Genomic DNA, 15,863 nt, shown 5'->3' with positions numbered 1-15,863 from the left:
ATTTCTACTCCCAACTCTGTTCTCACTAGTTCTACACATGCTAGGACACAGTCCCAGGGGATCAAGCCAAATATAAAGGGGTAAGCCTGGCTGGCCTCCACTCTGCCTGTTCACGTCTCTGCACATTTTGCACTTGTGGTGACTGTGTTGGCCACAATTGCCATTCCTGAAACGCTCAAGTTTTTCCTCTAGCCTGAAAACCATCTCTAAGATAGTTCCTTCATTATCCAGCTCTCGTTACTATAGCCCATTTAAGAAACTTTAAACCTTCAGCTGTCTTGTTCACTTGCTAATTATGCATCCTTTCCCAAATAACAAATGAAACAAAATGTTTTGCTGCTGTTTTTCCAAGTCCTGGAATTATAGACATGTGTCACCAGTCCCAACTTCTTCACTGTGTTATTCTAGTACTATGTGTACTTCATGTAAACAATAGTTTACATTATTACTGACATGGCATAGTAACATAAAAGCAAGTTAAATTTTTCCCTTTCAGTGGTCTACTAAGTCTGATCTACTGACATACTGAAAAATATCCACAAGTGTAATAAGAAGCTTACATAATACACAATAATTACTAACAGTTTCTGCTCTTGCTTCAGTAATCATCTCAGCTTCAGCCCTTAGCCAATTCTTTCCAGACTCACAAACACCTTTATTTGTTCATGCTCCCCTTTGAGATAGCAAGACTTCAGATTGGCTGTACTCCAGTGCACCCCAGGAGATACACGGTGAAGGTCACTGAGACAGAGGTCATGGTTTTCTACTAGAGGTACGTATGTTTACTTTATAACATCAAAGGTTTGTCGACAAAGTTCCTTTAAGAACAAGAAAGTTAGCTGGGCATGGTACCCCTCGGGAAGCAGAGTCAGGTGAATCTCTAAGCTTGAAGCCACCTGATCTACAGAGCAAGTTCTAGAACATCCATGGATACACAGAGAAACCCTATCTCAAAAAAAAACAAACAAACAAAAAAAAAACCTTAACCAACAAATAAATAGGAACAAGAAAATTCTTACAGCAAGAACTAAAGGAAACTGAGGAAAGTTCAGAACAGGAGAATAGTATTCTCCAGAGAAAAGTATACCAATTGGTTATTCAAGAAGTAACATTATAGAGACTGAGACCGTTTCATTAGGAATGTGTGTGTGTGTGTGTGTGTGTGTGTGTGTGTGTGTGTATTCATATACATGCATGTATGTAACAATTAATGAAACAGAGACTTTGAATTTAGAAGAGAGTCAGAAGGGTATATGGGAGTAGATGGAAGAAAGGAAGGGAGAAATGCTGTAATTCTATTATAAAGATTTATATACACCTATGTATGTATGTACATACATATGTATGTATGTACATACATATGTATGTATGTATGTATGTTTGTATGTGTATATATATATGTAAAACCTAACCCTAACCTCCCCCCCCGCCAAAAAAAACAAACAAGAAATGCAGCTGCAGCTGGTTAACTGCAGCAGTAAAGGCCCAAGCACTGCAAACACAAATATATTTATTCTAAAAGAGAATCAGGAATCTGTGTTCTTCTGAGGCACATTAGCTTGAATGTTCTCTGCTGTTTAGATTTCAAGGTGTAACAGCACAACCTATGCTGCAATGTGTGCCTTGTTTCTAAAACTGCCCTCAGTGAAATTATGCAGTCGGCCTTTTGCAATCTTGCCCAATGTCTGATAATAGACTGGAATCCACAGTAAGAACCCACATTGACAGTATCTTCTCCTATCGTGTTTATTTTAAATTTTTCATATATTAAGCACCTTCATCCAGAGGCTTGCCTTTCTCATTTTTATGTCTAAATGAAATATTCTTTTATAACAATTGTGCTCCTAAAACCAAGTGCATAATACAAAGCTTTTTATTGAGAATGCCATCTTATCCTTCTTATCTTGCAATTGGGAAATCAGTCTTGGGAAATAGTAACATCTCAATATTTTTAAAGATGCTTGTTTTTTATTATATATCATTATATTTATTAAATATATAAATAATATATAAATAATCCTGATATATAATCAAAATAAATATATGAGACTAGAAGTGGTCAATAAATCTACTAAAATTGGTGTTACTGATGGTTATCCGGTTCTATGTGGATGCTAGGAACCAAACCCAGGTCCTCTGCCAGAGAAGTAAATGTTCTTAAACACTGAGGCACCTTTCCAGCCTGCTTTAATATTACTTTAATTTTAACACAAAAATACTAAAATCTTATCTTTAAAAAAGAAAATCTAGGGGCTAGAGAGATGACTCAGTGGTTAAAAGCAATGACTATTCTTCCTAAGGACCCAAATTCAATTCTCAGCACCAACATGGCAGCTCACAACTAATTATAACTCTAGTTCCAGGGAGATCCAACAGACACACAGGCAGGCAAAACACCAATGCACATAAAATAAAACCAAATAGCTTTTTAAACTTTAAGACAAAAAAGGAATGCCTATAGTGCAACATCTCAATTTCTTTTTCTTTCTCCAGTCCTTTTTCAGACTTACCTAATCCCTAACAATTTCTCAGTATTTGTTATTGCCAGTCCCAGAAAGAATGTAAAACTGTAAAGGTGAACATCCGTAACTCTCAAGCACATTCCTCTGCCTCTAGCGTAATTGTTTTACCATTGAAAATGATTGGGGGAAAAAAGGGTTACATAAATTTCCTTCCAAGCCTTTGAATAATGGATTTGTTTACTCAGGGTAACATGGTCTGCAGGTCATTCCGTAGCTGTATAATCAAACTAGAGCCAGAGGAAAACCTAGGCTTCAGTTCCGAGAAAATGTCCTGCTGGGCTGATTCACCTGTCCTTTCTTAAACCAGGAATGTGCACAGCCAGCACAGAGAGCTGCCATCCCCACAAGTCACAAAGGCAGGAAGGAAAATCTGCAAGTTTCAGAATCCTGGAAGCTCAACACCTGCAAGAGTTTGTTTCTACTGGCAAGGGACTGTGCACGATGTGGGGAGTGAGACTCAGAGACTCACAAGCCTGGAGAGCCAAGGAAGTGACAAATAACAGAATCTACCTCTGCACTCTCCTATGCTGTGCAAGTCACCCAAAGCCGCGGAGGAGACTTTAGACCTCACTTTACTGTACACGTGTCAATGAACCCGTTTCCATGTAACTGTGGGGATTCACGCGAACAAAAACACAACAGAGACTTACCTTCAAAAACGGATCCCAATTCATATTTTCCACTGAAAAAATGTGGCAGGGAAAATACCAGTGCTCCCAGTCCTATCATAAAGGAGGCAAACGCGAGCCAGCGAGGTTTGTGTCCTCTCTCCCCAAAGAACGATACAAATAAAGACAATACGCAAAAAGCGATATCATAGCTGGATGATATCAAGCCAGTCAGTGAGCTCTTCATTTCGTAGCGCTTCTCGATGGTGGAGATGCTAATGTTTACCAGGCCATTTACTACAATACCTGAAAAGGAACAAATGTATTGTTTTAGCTTCAGTCAACAAATGTACAATCAGCAACGGAAAGTACTAGGCTTAATTCCATTGTTCTTTTGCGATTTTTAAATGAGCCAATTGGAAAAAAAAAAAAGTCTTTCAAGTCTCAAAGTCAGGCAGTCCAAACATGTTACCTCCAAAATTATCTCCTTTTTCATATTATAAAACTTAAGTTTTTTAGCCGGGTGTGGGTGGTGGCCCACGCCTTTAATCCCAGTACTGGGAGGCAAAGGCAGGCGGATCTCTGTGAGTTCAAGGCTAGCCTGGTCTACAAGAGCTAGTTCCAGGACAGGCTCCAAAGCCACAGAGAAACGTTGTCTCGAAAAACAAAAACAACAACAACAAAAAAAAAAACTTTAAGTTTTCAGGTGTTCTACGAAAGCAATGCTTGCTGCATGTCAAATTATCATAATTTGTCTGAATTCACTTTTCTTTAACTGACAAATGGAAGTCCCAAAAAACCAATTTGCCAAAGAGTTCTTAAGTTCAGTACACTCCATGAAACTCTCTGGAAAGAGGGCAGCCCGTACAAAAGGACGGCCAGGACTGCAAGGTTCAATTACCTCCTTAGTCTCAGACATTGCTCTGAAACTACAGCTCACCCTGAGCTGGTTTCAAGAAGAGGAAGCTGAGCTCTCAAGTCTATTTTTTTCCTACCACTTTCACAAACATTAAATAAAGCTTTCGCTACCCACTTTGAGATACGGCACTTCAAAGTCCCTTGGCTAAAGTAGAATCAGCCTTGCTGCTCAAGGGCTGGGATTGTAAGTGTGTACAAATCCATTTCAGACGTTTAAATGAAAATGTTCAGTATTAAAAGTAAACAAGAAGGGGCTGGAGAGATAGCTCAGTGGTTAAGAGCACTGCCTGCTCTTCCAGAGGTCCTGAGTTCAATTCCCAGCAACCGCATGGTGGCTCACAACCATCTGTAATGAGATCTGGTGCCCCCTTCTGGCCTGCAGGCAGAATACCAAGAATACTGTATATGTATACATGGTAAATAAATAAATTTTTTTTAAAAAAAAAAAGTAAACAAGAAGTAAGCATCACCCCCACCCGGATATTCTAAATCATATTCAAAGTAAAATACAGAAGAAAAGATGACATAGCGATCACCTGCCTGTAATAAGAATGATAAAAGACTGGGAGGTGAAGAAGGTTGTGTCCAATGCTGACAGATTTTTATATGTCCTATTATAAGTTAAATTCACAGGAACAGAAATATGATAATCAACTACTAGGAATTATTTTTTATCATTACTTATGTTGAATAAAAAACATGTCATTAATAACCACAGTCTGCCTTGTTGTTTTATAAAGACTGCACCCGAAAATATATTTTAACAAAATTGCTATAACAGCTTTCAATGTTCCCAAATTGTATTTGTTTGTTTGTGTCTTTTGCTTCCTTTTAAGACTGTGAACTAATTAGTAATAATGGAAATTGTAAAACAACATGTGTAAAGCACCAAACAAATGACTTTTATAAAGAAGCAGTTACCTGATAACATGAAAATTTTCCCATCCAAACATCAATATTCCAATATACCTACAACACTGACGAAAAAATTAGTTGTGCTAGGTGTGATGGTGGGAACCTTTCATCCCAGCACTGAGGTAGCAGAGGCAGGAGGGTTTCCGAGTTCCAGAAAAACCTGATCTACAAAGAGAGTTCCTGGCCAGCCAGGGCTAAGCAGAGAAACCCTGCCTTGAGAAAACAAAATAAAATGAATCAGTAGAAATCATTGCTTTTACAGTAAAGCTTCGTTTTTCACAATCTAGAAGATAACATTTAACTCTAGGAATCTCCACCTCTCTGGTTCACACATTCCCAGAGCACTGCCTCTGAATCAGTTTTAATCAGGAAAGAATGCAGACTATGTCTCACCTTTGTAGTGTGTCAGGCAGGAGAGGAGGCTCCCTGGGAGGCTAAATGCTGAGAGAGATACCCATTGCCTTTGGAGAAATGTCTGTTCAACTCGTTCCTCAAGTTATTTTCCTGCCTAATCAAATGTCTATTAATACATAATGGGATATGGGCTCCCCAAGGGTAGTGAGATGCACAGCAATACACTTGAAACCTTTGAAACCTAAACTTTAGAATAAATTAATAAACTGGGTTATTTTCTTCTCAGACAATTTTTCTTAAACCAGAGTAAATGATGCTTTACATTAAATCAGACACTTGTTTTTCCCGAGAGTACCAAATCTATTGGATAATAACTTCAAACAATAATTTGTGTGGAATACACAGTGTGTCTTAGATTAACCTAGACATTGCAGAGTAAAACTTAAGGTGAAACACAGGATATATTTTATCATTCTACTCTGATGCTCCATGATCACCAGCTTCAGATAACTACAACCAAGACATAATTGGAAAGAAAACGGGAGGGATGAGAAAGGTGGAAAGGGCAAGGACTACAGCGCCCGTATTCAGGAAAGGAGCTGACATCTACTTATAATCAACAAATATTTACTTAGTACCCAGAGGGTGCAAAGAAAGAGGCACCCAGTTCCTTGAGATAGAATCAAAGAACAGAAGACAGAGACACCAATTTAATTTTTTATTAATTTATCAAAGAACAATTTCCAGTCACCCTTCACTATCTCCTTGGGTAGCATTCCTTTCAGCCTCTCCTTGACTATTACAAAATAGTTTGGGATTATGGCTCAAATAACACCAAAGGTCTACATACTAAATTCAGTTTAAGCCTATTCTTCAAACTGTCCAGCCTTCTGCCCATCCCTCCTTGGTTTGCCTCTTAGAATAACTTCCCATCTATCCTATCCCTTCCTCAGAAGCAAACCAACTTCTTTTCCACGCCTATCTTCCTGCTTCCTTTCTTTCCAAAAAGCCCAGCTTTCCTCACCAGCCAGGACTCTCGCTCAGCGAAACACCGTTTAGATTGCAAACTCTTGAGGGGATAAATCTAGGCTTAATCTGTTAGTCCCAAGAGAACTAAAAAGAGATCCTAGAACAAACAGACACTGGATAACTCTTGTGACCCAAGAGCTAATAAAGGTTCACCCTTCAGGGCTGGAAGCTTTATCTCATTTACTCACTGGGTTGCACTTGCACCCAACGTTCTCAAATACGCAGAAAGAAAGATCTACATTTAATCTATGCTAGATAAATTAAGTACTTCTGCCTGCGCTGCTTCTCCTTTTGGAAAAATCAGTTCACGCCTATTTATTTGCAAAGCTTTTAATCCTTCCGCTGTAAACAAGCACACAAATGGGCAAATCCATCATTTTCTACGTCAGTGTAGTTTTAAAATGCAGACCAGACTTATCGTTTTCCCAAAGGTTCTCATAATCTTCCCTAGAGCAATCCACTGTGCTAAACTGAGACATAACACAAAATAGCAAAAATTTACTAGCAAGATTTTCTTTTTTTCTTTTTTTTTCAGGTTTATTTATTTATTAAAGATTTCTGTCTCTTCCCCACCACCTCCTCCCATTTCCCTCCCCCTCCCCCAATCAAGTTCCCCTCCCTTGTCAGCCCACAGAGCTATCAGAGTTCCCTGCCTAGTGGGAAGTCCAAGGACCACCCACCTCCATCCAGGTCTAGTAAGGTGGATCAAAAAAAACAGCAAAGCCAATGGAATCGAAGGTACAAGCAAGATTTTCAATGATGCTATCTAAGGAGGAAGCTACAAGAGGACCGCAGACAGCGGTGGACACCCGCAGGCAAGAGCTTCTTCAAAATCCAAGCCCAATATATGGGGGTTGGGGCTTACTTAGCGCCACCTAAACTACCGGGTCAGGCTGTGGGGGTTCTCCTGCACCTGCCTCTCCTCCAGCCCGTCTCCACCCAATCACCAGTTCAGTCAAAGCCCCCAGAAGCTGGCGCTGGACTTTACCTTGCGTGAGGGCCAAGAGGCAGTAGTGAAGCAGAAAGCCTTGGGGCGTGTTACAGAGCTGGAGACACCCGGGGTGGAAGTCCCTCCACCCGCAAGGTCCCTCCTCTAGCTCGCAGAGCTGTGACCCAGGCTGCTCATCTGAAGCTGGAGTAGTTGAAGAAGGCAGAGATGGCTCAGATGGCTTCTGGTGCTCCTCAGATTCCCGAGGTCGAGAATCCCCATTCTGGTTCCTGGAGGTCACAGCAGAGACCTCCACCTGGGAGGGCGAAGCAGACGCACGGCGTGGGACGTCCGGGCTGGAAGGGACGAAAGCCGGGTTCTCGATTCCTTTGGCGACCTGCATGGTCAAGAAGGGTTCTGTGGACTCCAGTGTCTGAGATCCAGCAAAAGGCTGGTTTCTTTCCTGGCTCCGCCTCTGGGCAGGTGACAGCGCCCTAGGGCCGGACCAGTCTCCGCCTCCAGGGCCCTCCCTCTCTGGCACTGCGTGGCCACCGGCCACCGCAGCTACCAGGACGTCTGCTCCTGGAGCTCTGGGTCCTCAGCACCTCAAGGTGCCGGCGCGCTCTCCTCCACACCTGTCCCGCCAGCGGCAACCTCAATGGTCCGCGTGGGCCTGCGACTCGGCTTCTGCCAGGTGAGGGGAGAGGGCGGCAGTATCGTAGATGCGAGGGTGGCACTACAGCGGATCTCGGTGCAAGGCTCTCTTTCCCGAGCCCAGGGACTGGTAACAAATAGAGACTGTGGGAGTCTGTGGGCCAGCGTTCCCCCTGGGTGTGTGCATGAAAGCTGCAAACACAGTTGCGTCAGGAGATCTTTCAGGAAACCTGCCACTGCTTTCTCCTTGGCTGCTTATCGAAGCAAGAATCCTGTGCTCCAAGATTCAGATCGCCCTCAGGTATAATACTTTAAATTCCGTGAACACTGTAATGGAGCCTTTATCTTCCAGCCTTCCTAGAAACAAATCCTTCCCTGTTCCCACCAACATTCGCAAAGTCAGGGCCATCGGTTTGGTTTTAGCTTCTCCAAAGTGAAGGAATAATAGAACTCTAAAAATTAATACACGGCGTTTTCTGGGCAGCGTATTGCACGCCTAAAATGAATGGAAAATTATCATCATGCAAATAAATTTTATATGTGTAACAAAAGAAAGCATTGGAAGACATTAATGCTGTTGCATGATTGACAAGAGTTCCAATCTATGCATTTGTTATTCCGTCGATTGTCAGAAAGTATTTCCCGTGTGCTAAAGACTGTTGTAATCTGTGGGGGTACACCCTCCAAGACAAACTGGCAAACACCCCAAACATTGTGGGATTCACATTCCTGTAGGAAGCAATCCCTATTAACATATACACAGAGCCCTACATATTACTAAAATAAATGCCCTCTTGTGAAATCTCAGTTTTGATTAGACATGCTGTACTTAGTGGGCTGAGGGATTGAGATGTAAGCCAGATCTATTGCTTTGAACATTCAAAAAAGAGGCAGAGATAAGTACTGCTGTGTTCCCTGTTATTGGTCTTTAAATGAGTGTAATTACTGTTGTGTGTCACGCATTGAAGAATCTGTGCCCCAAGGAGAGTCAAAAGCCCTCCCAAGGCAACAGGCCTAATACTTGTAGGGAACCTGAACTCAGTTCTCCTACTTTGAACTTTACACTAAATAGTCTTTCGTTACCTCAACCTACTTGTGACAGGTGGATTATTACACAGACATTCTCAAAGATCAAAACTAACACCTAGCCCAGTGTGTTGGCACACAGCCTTAATCCTAGTACTTGGGATACAAAGACAGGCAGGTGTCTTGTGAGTTCAAGGGCAGCACGGTCTACATCGTCAGTTCTGGGACTGCTAGAACTTCTGCTTAGAAAGAGTAGGTCTCAAAAACAAGCAAAATCCTCGTGCTTCTCTGATACGAGGGTTAGAAAATTAAGAAGCTGGGAATGCTCAGATTCTGGGGGAATCTGGATGCTATGTAACACCCCCCCCAAGCCCAAATGAATTGGATTTAAAGTGGATTATATTAGGAAAAATCTTAAGAGGGGCGGCTTTGCCGGTGCAAAGAAATCCAATTAGGTCAGATCACCAAATTAAAATGCCCATCGTATTATGCTCTCAGGTGGCCAAGCACATGGCTGCGGGACATGAAAGTGGGGAGCACGTGCAAACCCGGAACCACGTGTTTCTCCTCTGGAAGCCCACTTAAATACCATGTGGAAGTGGTCCTGACCCTCCCCCAGGGAGAGGTCAGGACCTGGCATGCTGGGATATGGAGTCCAGACTAATGCAACTCCCAGGCCAGGGGGGCTGTGATGGATGCCAGGGGCTGGGGCTACACTCCAGACTTAACAGATATCAGTATACATAGAGATCATACATATTTTCTATGGAATGGGAAGTAATTTACCTACCCAGAAAAGTTGGATTTGATGAGATTTGGTTGCCTACAGCAATGACTAGGTTGTAAGTTCCAATGAACAAATTCAAAGTATTCTACTCCAATCAGAGCAGTAGTGCACATTTAGAGTTAAACTAAGGGATTTCTATTCTCACAGTGCTAGCAGTGGATGTTTGTTCAAAGATTAGCAAGAGCATTGTTTCTTCATCTTGAATACACATTGATGTTTCTAAAAGTATTACCAATATCATCTTCCTGTTACATTATATTCTTGTGTGGCAATGGTAGAAGGAAGGAGACTGAAATGGAGCTACAAAGATAAAAATACTTTCTTTTATAAGTTTTCTTGATCATGGTATGTCCTCATAGCAAAAGAACCGTGATGAAGGCAATGTATGAGTGTTTTGCCTGTATATATGTATGTATGTGTACTACATGTACTCCTAATATCCCATAGATGGTGTGAGAGTTACTGGAACTGCAGCTAAGGACAGTTATGAGCTAATATGTGGATACTGAGAACCAAACCCAGGTTTTCTGCAAGAACAGCAAGTGATCTTACTGTAGAATCCTCTGTGTGTGTCCCAATGTCTATGTGTCTAGCATCAAGAACTTAACTCAAGACTTTGTTAATTCTAGTCTAGCATCTTAAAATTTATATATCATACAGCATCTCTCCACATTTTCCAGGTCGACTTTGAATTTGGGATCATTCTGCCTTGGCCTTCAGAATTTCTGGGGTTAAGGAGTCCTGTGTTACTCTTCCAGTCCCATGGAATCTTACACTAACTAAATAAAACCAAAGAAACAATGTAAGTGCTCACAGTATCCTTCATTTATCTCTTCCATTTACATTTCCCATACAATGTATAACTGTAAACAAAGAATTGGAAAAAAAGATTTGTGCTTATCTACATTATTTTAATACTGTGATTGTACAGAGATATATTTATATTAAAAAGAATTACAATTAGAATTTTTAAAATGTTTTCTTGTTTTCAGGGCTAAACATCTGTTGTTTTCTTCTCTGTGTTAGATTATTTCTCAGCTCTCAGCATTCCTTAGTTGCCTATAGTTCTTTGTGTAGAGTTGAGACCTTGTGGGTGTTCCCCATTCACTTTGGCATGTCTATTGTTGTCCTGGTTCAGCTCATGTTTAGACAGTATTTTTTGGCAAGACTTTAATTATAGGCCTAGCTTGTGACATTACTAGCAGACACAGTTTTGTAGAAGCTAATTCAATTCAGGAAATAACCAGGCTAGCTAAAAGATAAACAATTATATTTTTATTTATTAGAAGGGAAAACTCATGAAACTGGAACGAGAAGTCCAAGCTCAGCTGTGCAGTGAGAACCATACAGAGAGAGAGAGCTCCAGGGCCATGCGCCCATTTTTTTTTTCTGGTTCCCAGAAAACCACTCCCTAACTTGGTCTCACCTCTGAAAGATAATTGGTTAACAAGGCTTCACCATCATCTCCCCCTTTTGTCTAAACAAGAGCAATCCAAACCCAATACCAAACTATATACAATAGGAACAAATATCAGGTATAAAATTACAAACAACATAAACTGTCTTAAGCAAGGAACACATGACAAATGTTTTAATAAACATTCTATTCCAAAGAGTCTAAGTCTTGCATTGGAAATAAGATTGGCTAAATCATAAGAGGAAGGTAACTATGACTATCTAATCTTTAACCCCATCGAAGCCTTGAGAAGAAAGATAATATTACCTGAGTAGGCAGGATGTGCAATCAAACAGTGTCCAATGTGAGCAGTAATGACAAAAATAATTAGCTACCTGAGCAATCACCCAAAGTCTCATTTGCAACCTTGATGCAAACAACTTTGGCTAAGGCCTAGTGTAACTGACAGACCATTTTTAAAGGCAGGAAAATTTTCAGAACTGTCTTACCCCGTCTTGGCAAGGTTTGGAAGTCCTTTTGCTTGTGCCCTGCTTATCCAATCCAGATACTATGTACTTTGTCAGTGGTTGAGGCATGGGCAGTTCCTTGCCCAAAGGCCAATTGTGCCAAGAAGAAAACAAACTCCTAGTGAAGTGTCTTCAGTGCTCAACATTCTCTCGGGAATAGATTGGTGCTGTCAGGAGCAATCATGTCTCACGTCAACAGAACCCTAAATTATTTAAATGTCATGTTCTACAGACACTTGAAGTGGTTAAAGATTGCCTATCTAGGCAGAATACAATCTCTATGTATCTAAAGAATCTAGTTAATATGACTATATGTATAACAAAAATAAACAACTATTTACCTATAATATTTAATAACTGTATAACTTAAAGACTAAGACTTTATGTCAGAATATTAAATAATCTGTAAACAAAATGTATTGCTGGTTTTGCTTTAAAAAGCAGTTATACCCATGCACAGTCTCTCTCTCTCTTGCTTTGGGCTTTGCTTCCAGCTACTAGATTCCTTTCCTGGTTGCAAAGAGGGCTGTTGTCTAGGACAGTGATATGTAAGTTTTCCCTTTAAATAAATAACCCTTTAATCCAAACTGGTATGGGATTGTTTTGTGACTTACACCTTCATACTTCAAATGAGGACAGTAACTTCAAAATGTAAACAATGCATAAGTATCTTGATCAGAGGTAAGAATAATATATCCAATACAAAAATATATCCTAAAAGTTGTATCAATATACAAGATGTCTTAAACAGAGGTAGAAACATGCATGTATACAATCTGACAGAATATCTTTGCATAGGTGTACAAATATTGTAAACAGAAATAACAAATAATAATTTTAACTTGTATCAATATATAAAAACTATACCAATGTAAATTATCCATAGATAATAGCTCACAAGTATTCACTCTATTACCCACTATTATTTTCCCTGCTTTTTAACAATTATATTTCTATTTATTATAAGGGAAAAACTCATGAAACTGGAATGAAAAGTCCAAGCTTAGCTGTGTAGTAAGGAAACCACAGAGAGAGGGAGAGGGAGAGGGAGAGAGAGAGAGAGAGAGAGAGAAATAGTACTGGGGCTGTGCACCCATTTTTCTCCGGGTCCCAGAGAGACACACCCTAACTTGGTCCCACTTCTTAAAGATTAACAAGGCTTCCCCATCACAGTTTCACTGCAAACTCCCTTATCCTGTGATTCTTACAACCTGTCCAACTCCTTTCCTATAATGTTCTCTGAGCCTTAGGTTCAGGGCTTGTTTTGTAGATTTAAGACCATAATTGGACAGAGATATATTTATATTAAGAAGAAATATAACTTAATTTTTAAAATGTTTTTTGTTGATATATGTGTGAGTCTGTGTATGTGTGTGTATGTGTATGTAAACAAGTGAAGAAAAAGAGGTCATGAATTTGAAGGACAGCAAAAAGGGTCAGGTCACATTAGAAAGTTTAGAGGGATGAAAGGGAAAGGGAAAATGATGCAATTATATTATAATCTCCAAAATAAATGATTAAAATGTTTTCTTTAGTTTTGAAATTTTTATATACATCAGAATGGAATATGATTATTGTGGGAGGCCACTTGTTTGTTCCTGGCTGCTCAGCCCCGAAATAACTACAGAGAAACTGTATTACTTAAATCACTGCTTGGCCCATTAGCTTTAGTTTCTTATTGGCTAATTCTTACATTCTAATTTAACCCATTTCTATTAATCTTTGGCTTACCGGCAAGGTTCTGGCATGTCTGTTCCCGGTGGTGGCTACATGGTATCTCACTGATTCTGCCTTCTTTCTCCCAGCATTAAATTTAGTTTTTCCTTCGTAGCTCTATTCTGCTATGCCACTGGCCAAAACATTTTATTCATTAACCAATAAAAGCAACACCTATTAAGTTATATTTCAGGGGGTGTTGGTCCATTAAACCTCATTAATCTGGAATTAATCCACAGGTTTTCATCTTCTGTGGAAACAAAAGAAGAACCTCTTTTCCAAAGGAACAAGTCATTAGACCCAAATTTTAAATTCAAGATACCTTTAAAATATATAGATTGGTTTAGCTTATCATACCATGCATTGAAATTTCTCTCTGGGCTTAGCTCCTTCACAGACAAATAATTAAAAAAAAATACAATAATGTGCATAATCCAGACTCTCTGTGTATAATCCATCTTTACATGGCTTATTTTTCTTACTCTATTACTCTTTCTACAAGTTTAATATTTATTTTATTATCTTTACTCCTTTAATCTATGACTGTCTGTACTCTTTTATATTACATTTGCTATCTCTTTGCATTTTTTTCTCTTTTCCAAGTCTATGTACTTTTTAAAAAAAAAAACAAAACACTGCAACCTATTTAGAGGTCTTTTCCGTCTGCATTTGTCTTTGTTGTGCATCTGTAATTCTTTTTTGACCAGGACTATTTCTTAAAATGTTAACTGGCTTGGCTACTACTAAGGCTGCTTTGCCTTTTGGCTCTGCCCAGTCCAACATGGTGGAACAGAGGTCTGTTTAGTGTGAGCCATGCTCACAACCCCATTTTAAGGGACACAGCGGGTCTATGTTACATTAAGCAAGTTGTAGCCCTCTGCTCGCAAACCCCATTTTAATGATCTGTAACTGGACCTCCCAAAAGAGTCAGAGATGTTTGTGCTGGTGAACCAGGAAGCTGCTGCTTTATAAAAAAGCCTCACAGTTTTTATTGTACCTCTCTTAAAACAGCCTCAGTGCTCCTGCTTGCCATCTAGAAAAAAAAATGTGGCTACCAAAAGCCATGTTTAACTTTGTTCTTTTGTGTCTAGAATTACTTTTTAAGCTTTCTCAGATTTTTACATGGATATAGTCCACCATGTTGGCAGACCAATTTGTTGGGGGAGGCCGTTTGTTTGTTCCCAGATGCTCAGCCCCAAAATAACCACACAGAAACTGCATTAATTAAGTCACTGCTTGGCCAATTAGCTCTAGCTTCTTATTGGTTAATTCTTATATATGTATTTAACCCATTTCTATTAATTTGTGTATTACCACATGGTTTTGGCTTACTGACAAGGTTCTGGCATGTCTGTTTCCAGGGCAGCTATATGGTGTCTCACTGATTCTGCCTTCTTTCTCTCAGCATTCAGCTTAGTTTTCCCTGCCTAGCTCTATTCTGCTATGCCACTGACCAAAACGGCCTCTTTATTCATTAACCAATAAAGGCAACACATATACAGAAGGGCTTCCCACATCATATATCTATTCCATCTTCCCCCTCTAACATGACATGCACCCTCCAATACTAACCCTGTCCCAAGTCTGTCTTTTACCTTTTCTTCTACCCACTAAGTCTATTAGTGCTACCCATCATGGGACAACTACCTGTGACCACACCCTCAAAAAAGAATGAACTCTCACTCCCAGCAGTCATCAACTGCCAATTGCTACTCTGAAATTACACTGGGATCTTGGCTGCCTTGATCTTGTGGAGCTCTTGTAGGCCAGCTTGTGTTAGTTCATGAGGGTGCTAAGCATCTCCTGCCCAAAGAGCATTTCACAACACTCCTCTCCATCCTTTCTACCTTTTGGTCTGTGATATTTCTTGATCCATAATGCAGGGTTGCATGGAGTAGTTAACGTTGTTGTCCCATAGAGGGTTAAACATTTAGTGTCTTGTTCTTAGTACTTTGACCAGTTACATATCTCTCCATTGATTGCTGCCCACTATGGAAGTTCTGACCAAGGTTGAAAACATATGAGATCTGTGAGTATGAACATGATTATTTAAGAGATCATTCGGCAGCAGGTCTGTTTAGCATTGCAACAGACTTTTACACTATCAGTCTCTATTCCAGGGGTCTATGAACTTCCTGTCATGGGCTTCTGACAAGGGTTAAACTAAAGTTCATCTCTACTCTCTACCATTTAGAACAATTAAAAATATTAAAAATGACTCTATTGGCTAAAGAGAGAGTGACAATGTAACTAAACTAAAACAAAAAAAAATGCTACAAATCATTACATGAATCTGGCTGAACAAACCAATACATTTTATTCTAAAAGAAATATAATGGCAACATTACATGGTACCATTAAGTCATCAGAGTAGATTTTTTTGTTTTTAAAATAAATCTTTTATTCACTGTAGAATCCTCAATGTTCATTTTTCTATTATTCTATACATCATATTTTTAGTATATATTTTTATTTAAATTTCT

The 15,863-nt window shown here is 39.7% G+C and overlaps 1 protein-coding gene across 1 annotated transcript in view; it reads right to left on the bottom strand.

The window, feature by feature from the left end:
• Positions 1 to 8,301, bottom strand: part of Slco4c1 (solute carrier organic anion transporter family member 4C1) — a 48,850-nt gene extending 40,549 nt beyond the window's left edge. Inside the window, exons 1-2 of the mRNA XM_005361350.3 lie at positions 7,335 to 8,301; positions 3,173 to 3,436 (exon numbers count right to left, since the gene is read on the bottom strand). Of these exons, the coding sequence (XP_005361407.1) occupies positions 3,173 to 3,436; positions 7,335 to 7,677 (607 nt within the window). The 5' untranslated portion in view covers positions 7,678 to 8,301. The remainder of the gene's footprint in view (positions 1 to 3,172; positions 3,437 to 7,334) is intronic.
• Between the last annotated feature and the right edge of the window lie 7,562 nt (positions 8,302 to 15,863).

Source organism: Microtus ochrogaster, linkage group LG4, assembly GCF_000317375.1.
Source record: "Microtus ochrogaster isolate Prairie Vole_2 linkage group LG4, MicOch1.0, whole genome shotgun sequence".
Taxonomy (NCBI): domain Eukaryota; kingdom Metazoa; phylum Chordata; class Mammalia; order Rodentia; family Cricetidae; genus Microtus; species Microtus ochrogaster.
Note: the sequence above shows the minus strand (reverse complement) of the source record. Positions and strands in the feature narration are given on the sequence as shown.